The following is a 19,016-nucleotide window of genomic DNA, read 5'->3' as shown; positions in this document are numbered from 1 at the left end:
ATGTGAGGAGCTCCAGCCGTCTGTGGTCTGACATCCAGACTGGTCAGACTGGTACAAAGTGTAATAAATGATGGGATTTGTGGAAATATATGAACATAATATTATAGGAAAGAGTGCCCATGGCTGTGTGTGAGGAAATTGCGTCTCACTCTGCTGGAGTTACCCCGAAGAGTCAGCGAGCACACGCAGAGGAGAGAACCTGCTACCGGCTCAGCAAAGGCACTCAGAAAGGTCCCTCACCACACCTGCAGAAAGCTGAGGGTACCTCGAGAGACCAACGGGGATTTTTTGCAGCTGTGTATTGTTTCAGGTGCCCCAGAGAGGGGGAGGGAAAGGCAGGTGGCAAAACTGGCCGAAAATGAAAGTTATTCCTCATGATGGTTATGATGCAGGCTGACTGCAATGGCTGTGGCCAGTCTCACCTGGGACCTCCGTCCACACCCTCTGCCAGAGCTGGTTCACAGGTGAGGGTTTTGCAGCCTGGGAAGGACAAGACTGGTGGAAAGAAGGGGAAAGAGAGAAGCTCCTGCTGTTGCTGTCACCAGGTGGGGACTTCAGTCAGCTGTGTGGCAGAGCGTAACTGAGGTTAGTCACCTTGACACCCACTGAGTTACTTTCTTGTTCTAGGACACTTTACCCCGCCTCCAGGCTCGTGGGCAGGTCAGAACAAGTGATGCTATTTCAACTAGTCTGCAGTCATGCTCCTGGGATCCAGTGAGAGGTGGGGAGTGCAAATCGTGAGCTGTTGAGCTGGGAATCTTGGTTTAGGAGCGGGTTTTGCGCCTTGCTGCTCCTGCTTGCTGCCTACCAGAGCCTCTACTTTCTGCGCCCACCATCTTGACCAGGATGGGACTGTCAGAGGACATCTGGAACCATGAGTACTGGCTGCCACCTGGAGCTACCTGGGAAGACATGAAGGAGTCCGCAGATGTACGCTACCCACAGCCTCGGGACCTCTTGCTCTGCATCCCTGGTGCCCTGCTCTTGATCCTTGTCCGATGCGTCTTTGAAAGGTGAGTGCAGCACATCTGTTTTCTCCTGTGCTGGTTGCCACCAGTGCCTTGCAGGGTTGCTCCAGACTAATCTTCACCTGCTTCCTGACCACTGCAAAGCGGACAGGGGATTGTCCCCAGGAATACGGAATCTCTCTGCTTTTTGTGGCTTTTAGTGGTATTGGTGTGGCAGCTCTTTGCCCTGCCCTCCCTCTCTCCTGTACCTATACCAGCAGGTGTGAAAAGACAAGTCCATCCCTCAGTCACACCTCGGCTATGTGCCGAGAGTCCCTCTGCAGGGAATCCAAAAGGGAACTTGCAACACGGAGAAGGGATTTGCTGGGTACGTCAGGGCTGGGAGCCTCTGGGTGAGCCAAGGTTCAGCCTGACCCCAGAGGATGCTCCCAAAGGTGCTATGTGAGCCTTCACTCTCAGCACGGAGGTAGAAGGAGGGGATGACCGTGGCTCCTGGAGCTCCTGGTGGGACAGCTCTGCTCACACCACTCCTCCTTGCCCATCTCTGCCCTGCTCTCTCCTCCTGGCACCAGAGATCCCCAGTTCAGTCGGGGAATTCAGGATCTTCGCTCAAGGATGTTGTACTTGCCTGGCTTCCCAGAAACAAGATTTTAGAAACCAGTGCCTCCTACCAGAGCCTTGCTGGGGTTTCCTGCAGAGCTAGTGTTTCCTGCACATCCCCTGCACAGCGTGCCGTGTCCTTGGCTCCCGCGCAACCAGCGGCCAGGTACCCTGGGTGCAGAGCACGTGGGACACTCAGACACTTGCAGACTGGTTTCACGGCACCTTCTGGACTGCTTGGGAATGTTGTGAAGGGGACTAGTGAGCACTGCAACATGGAGAAATGCGGAATGTCTTGGGACCTCAGCAGAAGAATTAATTATTGCTGACTTTGCAGTTGTAGTTGTTATTGTTGTCTCCACTGCACATCCAGCATTCCTCAGCTTTGCGTTGGTGCTATTGCGTCTCTCTTGAGAAAGAGCGTTGAGCTGACAGAGGCACTGTGTGCCCCCAAAGCCGTACCAGGTCCCTCGGGCTGTGTGTGCGTAGCTGGGGTGGTGCTGGACCCCTTGGGCCGAGTGTGTGAGCGCCCTGGTGCAGCGCATCCGTGCGCAGGGTACAGCTCTGGCAGGACCTTGCTGTGGGCTGACCCTGGCTCGTGGTGCAGCCACACGTGTCCTCTCCTGGCTGAACTATCTTTCCTCTTGCAGAACTGTAGCTCTGCCCGTGGGCAGGAGGTTGGGTGTGAGTGACAAGCTGAGGCCCAAAGTTCAGCCGAATGCCGTGCTGGAAGGCTTCTATCTTCTGCTGAGCAGGACCCCAAAGGAGGTGAGCGTCCCCTCTTGTCCCAGTGTCCCGAGAGCCCAGGCGAGCAACAGCTTCTCTTGTCCAGATACCCCAGCTCAACCAAACCAGCCTTGCAGACCAGGCAGTTACTGCTAACCGCTCTTCCAGGGAGGAAGGTCTGTAAGCAGAGATTTCAGCAGCTTCCACCAAGTTGAGCAGCTGCAGTCCCAGCAGCCCCTGCCCTGCTGTGTGTGAAATACAGCGGGTAGTTAGAGTCCACGGATAAGGCTCCTCATTTTTAGCAGAACTACAAGTGCTTCAGGATCACACAATCATTTAGGTTGGAAAAGACCTTTAAGATCATGGAGTCCAACCATTAACCCAGCACTGCCAAGTCCACCACTAAACCATGCCCCATGACAACCACGTCCCTGGGCAACCTGTTCCAACGCTTGATAACCCTTTTGGTGATGAAATTTTTCCTGATATCCAATCTAAACCTCCCCTGACACAACTTGAGGCCATTTCCTCTCGTCCTAGCACTAGTTACCTGGGAAGAGAGACCGACCTCCACCTCCCTACAGTCGAGTCTGTTTTGGCCATAACGGTAATTTGAATGATGTCTCCCTGTTCTTATCTGAAACCTCGAGCTTTTGGTTATATTATCTTTTCCTCATTCCCTCAGAGGGTGGGGGCAGTGAGCGAGAGACTGAATTGCTTGGTCCCAGGAGACAAGGTCCTGCTTTCCTGCTCTGTTTTCTAGGAGGACCTGATTTCCCTGGCCAAGCAAAGTGACCTGCCAGTCACAAAGGTGAAGACCTGGTTCCGGCACCGGCGGGCCCAGGACCGGCCCAGGCTGATGAAGAAGTTCTGTGAGGCCAGGTAGGTGAGCAAGCGGAGGTTTTTGGTGATGGAGACCTCCAGCAAGGTCTGCACGCTATCACTGTCCCCTGCCCTGTCCTTAGCCCCAAACACACTCCCAGAGGAGCCCGCAGAAAGCACCAAGATCTTTAAAGCATTCCTTTTCCTCAAGGTATTTGCTTTCTCATGTGGAATCTTCCCGTACATCTCGGTACTACATGGAGTCAGAATGGGGAGAGCAGTCACCAAGTGTCACGGTAAAAAGGATGAGGTTGTCCCTGGTTCTCAGCCTGGCATTTAGTGCTGTGTGTACACAAAGACCCCATCAGCTATGAGATCTGCTCTCTCTCCCCCTCTGAGAAATAAATTGTTCAGTGCTTGAATCCTCTTATGATGCTCCACACTGCAGCATTTCCAGGGAAATTAATAAAACCCTCGGGATTCCTGTGCCACCACTGGGAAAAACGGGGTCCCTTCCACAGGCTGTGCACCTTTGCAGAGGTGACCTACAAGCACCTACGTAACAGAAGGAGACAGGCAGAGGCGTCTTGGTAGTCCTGCTGCATCCTGCTGAATGCTGACGGAGTGCACCAGGAGTCTGGGCACGGCGTGGAGCACAGCAGAGCCGGGGCGAGCCGTGGGTGCCCTGCTGCCTTAACGGCACATCCGTGCATGTGGGAACAGCTGAGGTTCTGCAGATCCCTGTCCAAATAAGTGTTGGTCCCCTTGGCAGCATCCTGGGCACGGTGTGGGGAGCTATTCCAGCTCTGGAGGAAGTTTAATTCCTTGTTTTTTTCTGTTGTAGCTGGAGATTTACATTCTATTTCACCTCATTCTTCTCTGGGCTGGCTCTCCTGTACGATGTAAGTACCCGAGCAGGGTGATGCTGTGGGGTGAGAGCTGTGAAGGGCTCCTCATTCCTGGCAAACGAGGCGGGTGGTCCTGAGCCATGTCAAAGCGCCCATCCAAAGATCACCTGTGGCCATGACTGTGGGACAAAGCTAAAGAAGGACAAATTCAGGGGCATGGAGCAAAACTGTTCCCAGTCTTGATCCAGCAGAACTGTCCCCCTTTCCCTGGGTCGAGCTGGCTAGGTATTGGTGATGTTACCATGGTTTTCTCCTTCTCTTAGCTCATGGTATGATTCCCCATGGATACCCACACACAGCCCTTGCAGCTCAGACACGAGCAGACTCTGTCCTGGTTGGGGCTGCTGCCCACTGCCTATCCAGACCTTCCGGGTGACGTCCTGTGCACGATAAATACATTTTGGAAACCACTTTGGAGAGAGCTTGAAGGCAGATTTGGTCTAGCATGGGCACACTGACTTCTTGAAGTTCTTCTTCGCGTGGGCAGTGCGTGTCGTGAGAAGGCTATGGGTTCTTACTGCTGCCTTATCTTTGCGCAGAAGCCCTGGGTTTGGGACCACACTGTGTGCTGGCTGAGATATCCACAACAGGTAAGCAGCAAGAACATGGAATCACAGGAATAATTTGTATTGGAAAGGGGACCAGGAGGTCTCTTGTTCAACCTTCTGCTCCCAGCACTCAACTGCAAGATCAGACCTGGTTACCCAGCGCTTTCTCCAGTCTAGTTTTGAAAACCTTCAAGGGTGGAGAGAGCACAACCTCTCTGGGCAACCTGGGCCAGTGTTTCACCACCCTCATTGTGAAAAACATCTTCCTTATCATCTTGTGACAGGACAAGGGGTAATGGTTTTAAAATAGAAGGAGGTAGTTAGACTGGATATAAGGAAGAAATTTTTTACGCTGCAGGTGGTGGAGCACTGTCCCAGGTTGCCCAGAGAGGTGGTGGATGCCCCATCCCTGGAAACATTCCAGGCCAGGTTGGCCGGGGCTCTGAGCAGCCTGATCTGGTTGGAGATGTCCCTGCTCCTGGCATGGGGGGTTGGACTGGGTGGGCTTTACAGGGCCCTTCCTACCCAAACCATTCTGTGAGTCTATGACCCTCTGCAGAGCGCAGACCCTGGCTCCTCTCAGTCCCTCTGTGGATTGGCCAGGGCTGCTCCTGGCTTTGGACCAGGCTTGACAGTGCATCAGCAGAGTTCAGTCACAGGGAACATGAAAATGTGGGCATGGCTGAGCCCAAACATGGGTTGAATGATGGGGCTTTGCCTGGGAAGACCCTTCCCCTCTCCCATGCCCCAGGGCTAGGCAGGGCTGTCACGCTGCCTGTCACTTGTCTTGCAGCCTCTCCTGCCCGCCTTTGGCTGGTTCTACCTGCTGGAGCTCTCCTTCTACTGCGCGCTGGTGGTCACCTTGCCCTTTGACGTGAAGAGGAAGGTGAGTGACAGCAGCACAACAGCAACCCACTGGCTTGGTTGGCCCCCACCATAAGGGTCTCCCCTCTCATCTCCGTTGGTCCCTCTCCATAGGTGGCACAGGGAGGTTGAAGAGCTGCCTCTGTTATGGCCAGTGGACAGGACCTCCTCAGGCCACGGGCAATCTACTGTCGTTACCAAAAGCTCTTCAATACACAGGGAAGGGCTCTGGGAGGAAAGTATGGGGTGTTAAGAAAGGAACTTTCTAAGGGCAGAGTGATTAATGGAAAATTTATAGAATTCATCTTTTAACATGTTGCACCTATGTGTACCTCGCTGGTATTCGTCTGGGTTTCCATAAACTGGGCATAAAGACGTGCATTCTTCCTGGGATTGTGCAAGGCAACAGAGAGCTGTAGCGTGGTGGGGAGCACTGGTGCTTCGTGGAGGTGTTTGACGTGGCCTCTTGAGACAGCATCATCCAGGAACAGGTGCTGCTAGGTCAAGGTAAGGCTGACGCATGATCTCTCATCTCATGGCAGGACTTTAAGGAACAGATCATCCACCACATCGCCACCATCACTCTGATCTGTGTCTCCTACTGTGCCAACCTGATACGCTTTGGGATGATGGTCATGCTGGTCCATGACGCCTCTGATTATATTTTAGAGGTGAGTTACCCTGGCCCAACAATGCAGATCTGTGCTCGTGTCCGTGGGTGGCACTGGGAGCTGTGTGTCGTACTACGTGAGGCGTGTGAATGCATCCCACACGAGCGCTGTCGTGACAGTGCATCTGGGAAGCATCAGATGTACTGCTCCCAGGGAAAAGGGAGCGAGTGCACAGGGACTGGGACACATCTCCACAATCCTGGTAGCCCTTGCAGGCCATGGGGAATCCCTCAGCCCCGGAAGGAGAGCACAGGCACAGGGGCCATACAGCAGTTTGTCTCTCTGCAGCTTGCCAAGATGCTCCATTACCTGAAACTGAAGCGGGTCTGCGAAGCAACCTTCATTGTTTTCACTGTGGTTTTCATCGTCTCCCGGCTTGTCATTTTCCCGCTAATGTGAGTTCCATTTTCATGTTCTCTGAACACGGGTGTTACGCGCTATTTCAGCTTCTGGAGAGATGACTCTCCACACTGAGGGCAGGAAAGGCAGGGAACAGGAGGTAAGCTCAAAGATTAAATCAACTGGAACTGAGGAATCCAAGAAAAAAACCCCAAGGTTTTAACAATATTAATTAATTAATTAACTATATTAATTAATCTAGACCCACAGCCTCTGCTCCTTCATCCCCACACTCTCACTGTCTCTTAGGCAGGGGCTGTCTCCCATGCTGTAACGAGGTGTTTACATGCAGCCACAGCAGCTGACTGCTGAGCTGTTGTGGCACTGGGAATGTTTTAGGACTGTCTTTCTCCATCCTCCCAAAGCCGTGCCCACCACTGTCTGAAGGTAATCCTTCTTCTCCTCTACTGCTCGAGACCTGGTGTGACTCCTCCAGCCTGTAGGTCCTACTGCTGCTTAGTTTGGATGCCTGTCTTTGGAGGCTGACTTTGCAGAAGTCGTCCCAGATTCTGGTGAGGAAATAGAGAGAAGAGCAATAAAAGCTTGAGGCAACTTGCCTGAGAAAGAGACTAGAATAGCCATGACTTCAGTTCTCTCTGCTGCAAAAAGTCAAGCCCCAATATTTTGACCTCCTGTATCGTAACATAAGGAACAAAGAAGGTAACAGATGTCCCAGCTCAGAGCACAGGTCCATCTGGAACAGCACCTGGGTGCATCAGCAGCAAGAAGCAGATGTCTAGTAAGGCAAGAGCAGAGCAAATACACACTATATCCCACAGTTAGACTTCATGTCTTGGATAACTTGTGGAGGAGGATTCGTACTCGCATTCCTCACATCTTTCCTGCACTGAACTCTCTGTTCTGTCACCCTGTGTCCAAACCAGTGCTTTCCTCCTTTCTGTCCCCATCACTGATTGTACAGAGTTTCTGTGACTTCTGCCAAAAATAATGCCCTTCCCAACTGCTCATCTGTGCTCTCAACTCTTCCCTAACATCCATTTAAAAATTCATTTATAATCCTTAAGTGCCAGTGGCCAGGTCCCCTTATGGTTTAGTTTTTGCCCATTGCTTCTCTCCAGGCTTGTTTTAGGAGAAATGCTGCTGGTTCCTACTTCTTCTGGGAAGTATCGCAGATTTCCAGTAACTGACGTGTCTGCAAGCACTAACACGCTGTCGATTATTTTAATTCAGAGTTTCTCACGGGTCCTCCGGGACCTAGGGCACGCTTTGTGAGAGCTGGGCAGCGCGTGAAGCCTGATGGTGCTGTCTTAGCACAGCTCAGCTCTGCCCTGGGGACACACGAGCCAAGGAGTGGCCCAGAAAGACATTTGTGACTGTGAAGGTACTTGGCCTTCTGATTGGTGTCTCCCTCTCTTTTTTCCCCACAGCACATACTATTACTTTGTGACAAAGTTTCAGTTGTTCCTCCTAAGCGGCCTGATAAACACTTTCCTGATGATCCTGCAGCTGTTACACATTTTCTGGTCCTATCTCATCATCCAGATGATCTTCAGTGTCATCCTCCGTGGTGCGGTATGAAAAATCTGTCTCCTCTTGTGCCACCACTACTTGCCAGAGACCAGGAGATGCGGGGTGACTCCTGCATGCCTACAGGGAAGGGGTGGGAGAAATAAGACCGCCCACCAAACAGCCCAGGAGCTTCTGAAGTTGGGTGTTGGGAGTTGTGTGGAAACCTTTGCTCACTGAGATCAGAGCGGCAGCTCCCTTCTAGCTTGCAGTGACATGGGAGCCATCCCTGGTCCTTTCTCCTCGCTGTCCAACAGCTTCTCAGTGCGCGTTCTGGGAGAGCAGGAATCTGTTGGTATGTCCACAGTGGAGTAAGGAAGGAGAAACCAGTAGGCCTGGTAGATAGCATGCTGTGTGTTTGCACCTCTGAGTTTTGCGTGCGTTCCACAGGCTTTTGATGCATCCCAGAGTTTGCACAGGGATCACTGGAAGAAACCTCATCACCAGAGATGCCAGCTCCCTGGCCTGCCTTGCTAACACAAGCAGGCGGCATCTCAGTAGCATCTGAGTGGGTTTCTGAAGGCTTTGGGGATCTGTGGCCAGAAAAAAAACCCACAGCCGTGTTTGGTGTTATGCCTTCAGCTTACCTTGAACTGCCCCCTCATTGCAGCTACAGAAAAAAAAACGTTTTTTCTAGGGGAAATGATGGAGCCTACGCTCATCAAGTTTGTAAATAATTGCAAAATGAGGAAACCAGCCAATATTCTCAGTGGACAAAGGCGTATTGACTTCCAGAGCTTTGACAGTAACAAATAGCACAGGAACATACGCAGAATAACTCTATGGAGAATAAATGCTAATTCATTTTCAAAAGGTCACGTTACAAGAACATATTAGGGTGACCAAAAAAAAAAAAGTTCAAAATTTAGAAGAAACCATGACAGTGTCAGCCTCTGGCAGTTTAAGTCACTCTCTCAGTCCAGGGACAACTGCAACGCTGGCTGTGAGAACGTGATCTGTTATTTTAGCTGTCGGGTTCACACACCAGTGCCATGAATGAAAACAGGACTGGTCCCCGCTAACGCGTGCCATGACAGAGGTTCTGCAGCTCATGCAAATTGTCTTTCTTTCCTGCAGAAAAGAAAAGATGCCAGAAGTGACACTGAGGAAAGTGACAGAAGTGAAGCAGAGGAGCCGGCAAAGGACAAAGAGTGACACAGGTCTCGCTGCAAACCGGCCATGGGGCTGCACAGCAACGAACCAGAATGGACTCAGGAAACTGGAGCAAGGCTCTGAAGTGCCCCAGCCTGCACACGGTTATCGCACACCTGAATGCATAGCTCTAGAGCAGCCTCCCTCCTCCGCGGTGCTCTCCAGCCTGGAATAAAGGTCGTTTTAGCCATAATGACATAACCTGGAAAACTTGCTTATTTTGGGCTAAATTAGTACTGATACTGGGTATGGCTCGGCTGCAGCGCTGGCTCGTGGTTGGTTTTTTTTCTCTGTCCTACAGCACTAAAGGCCCGTACATCCTGCTGAAGATTCCTTTGACACACATTTGATTTATTATTTTACTCCTACCATATTTTCTAACACTGATGCCACGACTGTCCTGTTTCTCCCAGCTGTTCAAAGGACAGAGAGCCACAGAGATTAAGGGTCAGAGCACCCCTTTATTTCGCATCAACCCTGAGGAGTTTATGCACCATAACAACGCTGACCGCTATTCCCAAAAATGACCTGCAGCCTTTACGTAGACACCAAGGTTTCACTGGCTTTTGCTTTAAGTTCATTTGCCAGGTAGGAAAAAAGACCAAGTTATGAAAAAGCAGGTCTGTTTTCAAAATTAAAAAAATTCACAGGCCAAGCTTGGGGCAATCTCACTCCCATCAGCCGTAAAGCACATAACTTTTTCCTTTTGGCTATGCTGGATCTGGTGTCGCTCATGCCCAGGTATCAAATCTTCGCACAGAGACACACCCATGAATAGGAAGGGGGCAGGGGAGTTTGTAGTCTATGACCTGGCACACGTCAATGTAGGGATCAAAGAGGACCACCACAGGGAGGGTGTTGTTCCCCTTCCTCTGTCCAAGGAGGTAAATTTGTCCATTCACAGTGCTGCATCCCATGAAGAACTTCTGGGTCAAGCATTCCTCATCCACCGGGGTCCATTCATCTGTCTCCACGTCGAATCGAAAAGCTCCCCCTCCGATGGTGTACAGAGCACCATTCAGTGACGTGATGCAGAGGTCGTACCTGGGAGGGAAGAAACCCTTCATCAGAATCTGTAAAGAGATCCGGCCCCTGAAACATTCAGTGTGCCCTTGGTCCTCCTGTCAAGAGTCTTGTTTAAACAAAGAATCACAGAAGTGTTGGTGGGATGGGACTTCTGGATTTCTCCAGTCGAACCTCTTCTTGGAGCAGGACCAGCACTAGAATGTTTCTTCTCCTGCCAGGTCTGACATTATTTCTTACCTTGGAAGCGGGGAGAATGAGATGACATCCCAGCTGTCCGTCTCTGTGTTCAGCCGTTGCACTCCATCATACACGTGGCCGTTTTCATCCAGGCCACAGACCACGTAGATCCTGGTTCCCACACTGACTGCGTCTCCTCTCTCCACAGGCTGAGCCATAGGACTCATGCTTTCCCACTCCGACTCCTTCAAAGCCATACGCTCCACAGCTGGGATTATGCCTTCATCCGTGCTCCCTCCGAGCACGTAGAGGTAGAGCCCTGTTCCTACCGCACAGTGGCTGTTGCGGGACTGCTTCATGGCCGGCCCTTCCAGCCAGCTGTTGTCCAAGCAATTGTAGATCAGCACCCAGTCCACACTGTACCACACAAACTCATCCCGGAAATATCCTCCTGTCACAAAGAGGAAGCTCCCTGGAAAGACAGCAGAGAAAAGTATCAGTTACATGGAGGCTGACAACTGCTCCTGAGAAGCAGGGTTCTCATTTCTGCCTCGGCTGAATTGATGAGGTGCAAGATGAGCGGAGAACATTCCTGCTCTTTGTGTCCGTTTGCAGGATTTGACGACTCCTCTGCACAGATGTGCTGGGCCTACAGGATGCAGAGAAGTTCTTCCAAGTCTGCTCCCATTTTTGAGAGCAGAATCATGGAAACACTGGTTGGAAAGAATCTCTGAGGGTCTCATGTCCAAACCCCCACTGTCACTAACAGGCCTATCCCCACCACTCAGTGAGGGAAGCCATTGAGCTGTCTTGAGAATGTCCAAGTGTGAAGACTTCACAACATCCATGAGTAAGTTTAGGTTAATGGCAACTGTCAATCAGAAGCCACCATTTGCCAAAACCACCAGGAAAGAGAAGGTAAAAAAAAAAAAATACACTGCGTAAAGTGAAGTCACTAGGCTCCCTCCAGATAAAGCTGGGGTAAGGAGTTCAGTAGTTTCTGCTCTATAAAAATAAATATTCAGCCTTGTCTAACAATCTGCCAGGACTGAGGAAAACAAAACCATTCTTTGAACGAACACAACTGGGAATGAGGTTCTAGCAGTGCTGGACAACGCAGTTTGACAGGAGCAGCAGCTGAACTCCCTGCACTGGGGTCTCTGTTCCTCAACTTGCGTTTGCTCAGCCCCACCTCTGGAAGTTACCTACTGCTGCCACTGCATACTGGGTGAGGTTCCTGCGCTGCAGCGGAGAGCACGCCTGCCAGGTCCCTGTTTTAGGTTGAAAGAGAAATAACTCCTGCTGTTCCTTGTCATGCTTTCCTCCCAGGACATACAAGGTGTCATAGCTTCGACCAGCACGAGGACACAGTTCCGTATTTTGCCAGCTAGGTGGAGGACAGCTGTCTAACTTCTTTATTAGTCTGGAAAAGGTATCTGTCTCTCCAGGGCGCTTGCTGCGTTTCACCAAGATATCGAGGAAGGACAGACTCAGAAAAGTGACTCTGACTTCGCCCATCAAATCCAGAAAGTCCTCCTCTCTTGTTGCTGGGTCCTCCATGATCCACCTCATAATGCTGTCAAAAACCACGTCTTCTCGCAAAACGAAGAGGTCGTCGCTTTTCAGGAGCTGCACCAGCGTTTCCTTGGGTAGTGCCTTAAATTCGTCCTGGTGCATCACATCCCCCCAGTGAGTGAGAGCCACGTTCATAGCGGATGCATACAGCTCCATGAAGGCAAATTGCTGCGAGTAGGTCATCAGGCCCAGGCAGTTGGAAATGTGCAGCTCTCTCTCCAGAAATTTCTCACACAACAGTTTCACCCTCTCAAACTGAAAGAAATCAGCTGTTTCCAGTAAGCTGGTCACGTTTTCTCGACCTATAAGCACTTGGGCTGTGCGAGTGAACTCAAGCAGCGCCTGAAAAGGTGCTGCATCAACGCCTCTGATCACTATGTGGTGTTCAGCGCGCTCTCTCGCCCCCCCAAAAAACATGGCTTCAAAATAACGGCTGTGTAGGGAAAGCGCCCTGCGGCTGACCTGAAAGCGTCTCTCTCCAACCTCAAGAACCGTGTCTGCAATAATTTCTTTCTGAAGTCCCAGCTCCTCTGGTTCTTGTGCAGGCTCCATGCTCGTTAACTCCCAGGCAGTTAAAATTAACCCAGCCCGTACGCAGTCCTTACTTGTGAGGTCTCTGGAAACATTATCCCCTAGCTAGGATAAATACAAGATAAGCCAATCTTGTACTAAAAATAGAATGTTTTCTACCCTCCTGCTTTGGTCTTCAGTCTTTCCTGCTGCTTTCAGAGCAGCAATAGCAGGAGAGCTGTATAATGAAAAAAATAAATAAATGCAGATTTAATTGGCACGTACCTTAGCCAGGTAAGGTCACAGCAAATTAGGGGAGCTGTTAGCCAAGCAAAGAGCCTGGACTACGAGGAGGAAAGAGGAGAAAGAACCAAAACCTTCCCAAGCACTGGCTAAATATTAAGAAGTTGTAGAACACTGAACCCGTTTGGAAGAAAGCACCCATTACAATACTTTTCACTTCTGCAAATCAAAAACGGGAAAGTTTGAGACTTTCTGGGGAAAAAAAACACATCGATTTTCCCCAAAGCCACAGCCTTCATCAGTTCAAGATCAAACTGCAGCTTGCTTGCAGTACTTAGTATGTATTCACACTTCAGTAAGAGATGGGGGAAGGAGTAAGCCCCCACTGAGACCCAGACGGTTGTCATGTACTCAGTCACCCTCAGTCTCAAGGCGTTAAAACAGTCCTAGAGCAAACAGCTTACTGAGCCCACACCGTGAATTTCCCCAAAGCGTTTTGTTCTGGTTTTGTTAGTGAGGGGGGGCCTAAGGTGGTAGCTTCTGTAGGAAACTGCTAGAAGTTGCTCCCCTTTGTTCAGTGGACTCGGCCGGGCCTAGGGCGGACCCGCTGCTGGCCAAGGCCGAGCCAATTGGTAGCAGAATGTCCCGTGATAACGCCTCTGCGATAACGTATTTAAGTAGGGGAAAACAGGAAAAAGAGGGGAGAAGATGTGAAGCAGCTGAGCGGGGGGCAGAGAGGGGGAGGCGCGAGCCTCATGGGCCTTGCAGGCCTCACCCTCTGGCCTCCCGCCGGGCAGCTGACTGGGCCCAACTCGGCCCGGCCCGGCTGCAAGAAGTGGAGAGGAGATGAGAAGTGAATAAGATGTAAAAAGGATCCTGAGAGGCGTCTGCCAGCCTGTTGTGAGGAACGGCTGCAGACGCCAAGGTCAGTTCAGAAGGAGGGGGAGGAGTAATGCGGCTCCTGGCCAAGATTCCTCTGCAACTCGTGGTGAAGACCATGGTGGAGCGGGTTGTCCCCCTGCAGCCCATGGAGGTCCACGGAGGGGCAGAGATCCACCTGCAGCTCGTGGAGGACCCCACGCCAGAGCAGGTGGAGGCCTGAAGGAGGCTGTGGCCCGTGGAGGGCCCGCTGGGACAGCTGTTCTAGAGGGACTGCACCCCGTGGAAGAGATGACCCACGCCGGAGCAGTTTCACGGAGGACTGTGGCCCGTGGGAGGGACCCCACGCTGGAGCAGAGGAGGAATGCGAGGAGTTCTTCCCCTGACGATGATACAGCGGCGTAAAACAACGCGTGATGAACTGACCGCAACCCCCATTCCCTTTTCCCCCCCCGTGCCGCTCGGGAGGGGAAGGTAGTAGAGATAATGTTAAGCCCGGGAAGAGGGAGGGGTGGGGGGAGGTTATCTTGTTCCCTGTCTCATTCTCCTGCTAATTTTAGAAATAAATGAATAGTTTTCCCCAAGTCGAGTCTGTTTTGCCCGTGACTGTAACTTTAAGGATTTCTCCCCGTCCTTATCTCAAACCTTGAGCCGTTTTTCTTATATCATCTCCCCCTGTTCTCTCGGAGGGTGGGGGGAGCAGGAGAGAGACTGCGTAGTCTGGTCCTGATCAGGGCTGAACTACGACACGTTTAGACCAAACTTTTGAGTGGAGAGATTCGCACCGTGACCCTGAACGAGTGGCCCTTATCCTGAAGGGCCCATCCCAGCGAGACTCAGTCCACTTTTCAGCGGAGTTCAGCACGCAGAATACGGCTGTCTGGATCAGGAGCACCTTTTTTTCCCCTGGAGGTTCCTTCTTGCATTTTCGGAAAAGGCTTCTGCAAAACTGCTGTTACAAGTGGTTTTATAGAGTCACATTTAGGAAGAAATGCAGTAGAGAAGCATATACATATTTAAAATTCAGCTATCATTTCCATATTCTTGTTTTCAGGTACCTGACTCCCAAATACAGCCCAGGAGCCTGCACTGCAGACAAGAACAGCCATGCATCGCGTCACAAAGAGTGAGCAACCTGTTAACACAGCAGGAAGTGCTGGAAACATGCCCCTCTCCCGGGTTTACGCGCTTGACACACACTGCTTCAGGCAGATCTCTCTGTACCCTCTACATCTAGAGCGCGGAATCCGCTCCGGAGAGCTCCAAGGGGTCTGTTTCTGGCACTACACCCAGAAAACAGGAGGGTGCAGAGGCGATGCAGCACGTTATTGATATCAACAACCTGCAGTCTCTCTCCCACCCAAGGGACAGCTCAAAATCCCGCTCAGACTAACGGCGAGCAAATTCTGCTCCAAATACTCTAAATGAGGAGTTTCTTTTGAATGGTGCAATTGCACGGAGAACAAATTCTGTAGTGTTAGGAAAAAAACGAGGCTGGAAGGAGCGTGATTGTACAGACGGCTCTGTGAAACACTCAAAAGGATGAACCTCCAGGATATGAAAATCCAGAAGCACTCAAGCTTACATGTGTGATATGCCACACAAGACAGTTGGTCCCTGGTTTCGTAGCCTCCTGGAGAAGTCAGATACACTGAACTGGGATTTATTTACTTCAGGTTCCCATCCGTTTCAGAGCTGACCCAGGAAAGGCTATGAACGGGAGCACGGTGCTGCTGCCAAAATGAACACCAAGAACCCATCCTCAGCGTGTTTTCTTGACACCCTCTAGTGACAAGACTGCTACTGCCGGCAAAACAATTTCCTCTGCTACAGCCTCCATAAAGGGCCCTGAGGAGGAGCGTGTGGCAGACGCAGGTTACACACAGCCGGTGGGCACATACCTCTACTGGACAGCCTTCAGAGTTCCTAGCAGAAACGGCCACGTCCTCAGGAAAGGGAACGCAGCTCCCAGTCATTCCTCACCAACTTCCTGTGGAGCACAGCTTCTGCTCCGGTCCCTCACAGTTTTGCCCTGCTCGCACACCTCCTGAACAAATTCCATCTCCAGCTGTGGAGAACCGCAGCGTCAGCTGCGCAGCGCTCTGTCAGACTAAAAACCAGACATTCAGGAACAGATTAATTTGTATTTATTTGTCCAAAACTCCTCAAATCTTGCTATTTCTGCAGTATAAAAAAGAAAAATGTTTACTTACAAATCAAGTTATAACAAGCAGAACCACAAGTGGACAATATAAAAATATGCAGTATTTCCAGACACTGCCCACAGCTGAACATTGGGATCTTAAATATTCTTCCCCTAAAATTCCAGGTATGGAATAGATCCTTCCATGAGGTTCAGGTCACTCGGCCAAGAATCGTCCAAGAAGTTATTCCAGTCCTTCTGGAGGAACGTGGGAGCCGTCCAATACACAGATCACAGCCCACAAGATCTGGAACAAGTGCTAGAAAAGATCTCCTTAGCTCCACCGCTTGTAAAGGTGATGACAAGGTACCACAGGGGAAAGACATTTTCCTGCATGCCGCTCAGCAGCAGGAAGACTGCAACACAATGCTTCCCAGCTGAGCACTGACATCCAACAGGAAGAAAAACATGTTCTCATGTATGTAGGCTTTAGATTAATTTAGATTAGATCCATTTTCAAGGTATTTAAAATTGGAAAGAATATAACAAATATTCAGGGCATTCTTTAACTTTATGTGGTTGTTTCAAAATTCACACGATCATGAGGGGCTCAGACAATTCCTGACAGTGTATTCTCTCCTGTCAGCTCTGAACAGCCACTTACACATTTGTTGGGCGAGAGGCAGAACTTACTTCGTACACACCATGCCCCATCCTCTCATCATTTATGGAAAGCCACAAAAATAAAAAAGTTGACCATTCTTTGCCACTAACAAATACACACACTCCTCCCTCAAAACCGGAGGCTTCTCCCACACTGATAGTTTTCCCCGATGATTTGCACCCTTGAAGTCTTCAGAGACAATCCCAAGCAAGCATTAGCCATCCTGCTGCTGAATGAAGGGGTTTGGAATTGCTTCCATTCCATCCTGCGGACAAATAAGAACCACGGAAGTCCCTCTGCAGACCACCAGTCCCAGCTGACGCGTGTCTTCTGTCAATTTGTATTGATCATCTGGATCTGAAATGCAGAGATGCACGGTTACAACGGCAGCATAAGGAAAAGAAACCCAATTCCATCAGCTTCAGAAGGCACAGACATACTGGTTTGTTAAGAAAATTATCCAGGGTGGGGGAAGCTTTACAAGACAGTACGCTACTTACCTCGCATATATTCAATGGTACCGTCAAGCACAAGGTTCAGGAGAGGGTCAAATCCTTTCAAGACACCGCTTGCTGTCAAAGACCAAACACAAAACAGTGAGTAGAGACCAAAACCAGCTACGCAGCAACACAAGACTGCACGAAGGACACATTCGGTTCCCCAGCTCTGTTCCCTCCTTCAAGCCACGCTATCAAGCAAATGAGACCCGAAATATTAAACAGTGCCCTCTTTAAAAAGTGCAAACACACAAGAACTTGGTTTGTGTTGTGCCAACTGAAACTTACAGGTTTTTCAACCAGTTCTTCAAAATGCTCTTCGAGACACTAACATTTTTGTTTTCAGTCAGTTTCAGGGAAATTTTAAGAATACTTCAGCATAACAAATCAATACAAGTCACATCACCAAAAAATCAAAACAAACAAACAAAAAAAACCATCACACAAAACCAAAACCCACCAATCCCCAAACCAAATAAATACCCTTAGCAAAGGGCTATGGCAAAAAAAAAGTGAGCCAAGACTGTAATATTTTGAAGTGTTTTCCTCAGAAAACTCATCTGGGTGCCCTCCTGAATCGTATCCTCCTCAGCGTAACCACTGCCTTAACAGGAACGCACTGCAGACAGACAAGAGCTTTGTCCTAAACCAGAACACGATCCCACAGGAGCAGTCACTACATAAATCACAAGACTACACAGAACGATCCCCCAGTTTGAAAAATACTTGTGGATTACCAGCATTACTGGCATTGCTCAGAGCCCAAATCAAAGAAGAGACTCCTACAATCCCAGGTGTTGTCTGAAGACCATAAAGGAATCTGTCATGACTTCTTTGAGAAGACAATCTAAACCAATCAGTTTAATGGAATCGTCAACTACCCAAAAACTACCAAAAAAAACCCCAAACCCGCACTTCTCAGTGAGGAGTCCAGGTAACTTTCAGAACTCCGAAAGCATCGGGTCCCAGCGGAGCTTTAAAAGGGATTTTGAAAAGCAAACCAAGCTTTGCAAAAGCTTTTCTCCCTCGCAGCGCGCTCTGAACTTTCAGAGAAACGCGTGGTCCGCGGGCGGCACCGCAGCTGCGGCAGGCTGGGCTGCCGTGGATGTGGCACGGGAGCGAGTGAGAAGGGGAGGAAGTCAGGAGAAGGCACGTGGAAACATACGGCAGTAACCCGTGAAGCCCAGGCAGATTCAGCGTGTTAAGGGATGACAAAGGGGTGACAGGTGCATTCACCGTAACAGCCAGAAGTGTTTCTGCGCTGCTTTAAGTGCACCCTTGCAATAGGAAAAAACACAACAGAAGCCAGGCAGTTGAAGACAACTAATAAAAGAAGACAAAATAAAGATGCTCGGATAAAGCAAAGTTGCAGCCAGTAGGTTAATGGAAGACCTAAAGAAGCTTCACAGCGGTAAGAGCAAACAGCGACAAATAAAAGCACCCCCTGCTCATCGTCTTTCCTGGCACGGTGAGCAGAGGAGACAAAAGCCCACAGAGAGGGAGGAATTATGCCAAAACGCAAAGCAGCTGCATGCTGCAGAGGCGGCCCGGGCCGGCGCCCCGCGCTGGCTCACCTTCCCTCCCGCCCTGGAACTTCACTCGGATGGTTTTGTCGATGTACTTGGAGAGATCCAGGATGCTCTCCTTCTTCTTCTTCTCCTTGTCCTGCAGGAGCGGAGCAAAGGCAGCCTGAGCGTCAGGGAGCCCTCCCCCCGCTCACCCGGGCGCCTCAGAACGCTCCTTTGCACAACGCCGCTTGTGCGGAAACCGCCCCAGGGCGGCGCTGCCCGCGGAACGGGAGCGAGAGGGAGGACGGGGCTGGCCGCCATGGCGCCACGGGGACGGGCGGGCCACGGCACCGCGGCCGTGAAGCCCCCCCGGGGCTGCGGCCGGGCCCGCCCCCGAGCGGCGCCGACCCCCGGGAGGGGAGGGAGCCCCGCACGCCGCCCCGCACACCGCCGCGCCCCGCGGGAAGCGCGCTCCTCACCGCCATCTTGTTCGCGCCGCCACCGCCGCCTCCGCCGCCGCTCGCCATTTCATTCGCCGCCGCCAGAAGTGACGTCGGACCTCGGCGTGAGCTCATTAGCGGCTCACGACCGGCGGGGGCGGGACTTCCG

The 19,016-nt window shown here is 51.0% G+C and overlaps 3 protein-coding genes across 3 annotated transcripts; 1 reads left to right on the top strand and 2 right to left on the bottom strand.

Annotated features, from left to right (window-relative positions):
* Nucleotides 1-484: 484 nt before the first annotated feature.
* On the top strand, nucleotides 485-9,527 carry LOC104484897 (ceramide synthase 4). The gene is made up of 11 exons (XM_010127107.2): nucleotides 485-545; nucleotides 628-1,013; nucleotides 2,219-2,336; nucleotides 3,058-3,176; nucleotides 3,961-4,018; nucleotides 4,564-4,614; nucleotides 5,366-5,458; nucleotides 5,979-6,107; nucleotides 6,396-6,502; nucleotides 7,895-8,039; nucleotides 9,111-9,527. The coding sequence occupies exons 2-11, from the start codon at nucleotides 847-849 to the stop codon at nucleotides 9,186-9,188; spliced, it is 1,065 nt and encodes a 354-aa protein (XP_010125409.2). The 5' UTR covers nucleotides 485-545; nucleotides 628-846; the 3' UTR covers nucleotides 9,189-9,527.
* Nucleotides 9,528-9,626: 99 nt separating this feature from the next.
* Nucleotides 9,627-12,554, bottom strand: LOC104484896 (kelch-like protein 23). Its single transcript, XM_010127105.2, has 3 exons — nucleotides 11,594-12,554; nucleotides 10,449-10,860; nucleotides 9,627-10,229 (listed from the first exon to the last, which is right to left on the bottom strand). The coding sequence occupies exons 1-3, from the start codon at nucleotides 12,513-12,515 to the stop codon at nucleotides 9,917-9,919; spliced, it is 1,647 nt and encodes a 548-aa protein (XP_010125407.2). The 5' UTR covers nucleotides 12,516-12,554; the 3' UTR covers nucleotides 9,627-9,916.
* Nucleotides 12,555-16,142: 3,588 nt separating this feature from the next.
* On the bottom strand, nucleotides 16,143-18,957 carry LSM7 (LSM7 homolog, U6 small nuclear RNA and mRNA degradation associated). The gene is made up of 4 exons (XM_086767521.1): nucleotides 18,887-18,957; nucleotides 18,474-18,564; nucleotides 16,903-16,974; nucleotides 16,143-16,759 (listed from the first exon to the last, which is right to left on the bottom strand). Exons 1-4 carry the CDS (start codon nucleotides 18,932-18,934, stop codon nucleotides 16,617-16,619), a joined length of 354 nt encoding a protein of 117 aa, XP_086623647.1. The 5' UTR covers nucleotides 18,935-18,957; the 3' UTR covers nucleotides 16,143-16,616.
* Between the last annotated feature and the right edge of the window lie 59 nt (nucleotides 18,958-19,016).

The sequence above is a fragment of the Chlamydotis macqueenii genome, chromosome 26 (assembly GCF_036417535.1).
Source record: "Chlamydotis macqueenii isolate bChlMac1 chromosome 26, bChlMac1.mat, whole genome shotgun sequence".
NCBI lineage: Eukaryota > Metazoa > Chordata > Aves > Otidiformes > Otididae > Chlamydotis > Chlamydotis macqueenii.
Note: the sequence above shows the minus strand (reverse complement) of the source record. Positions and strands in the feature narration are given on the sequence as shown.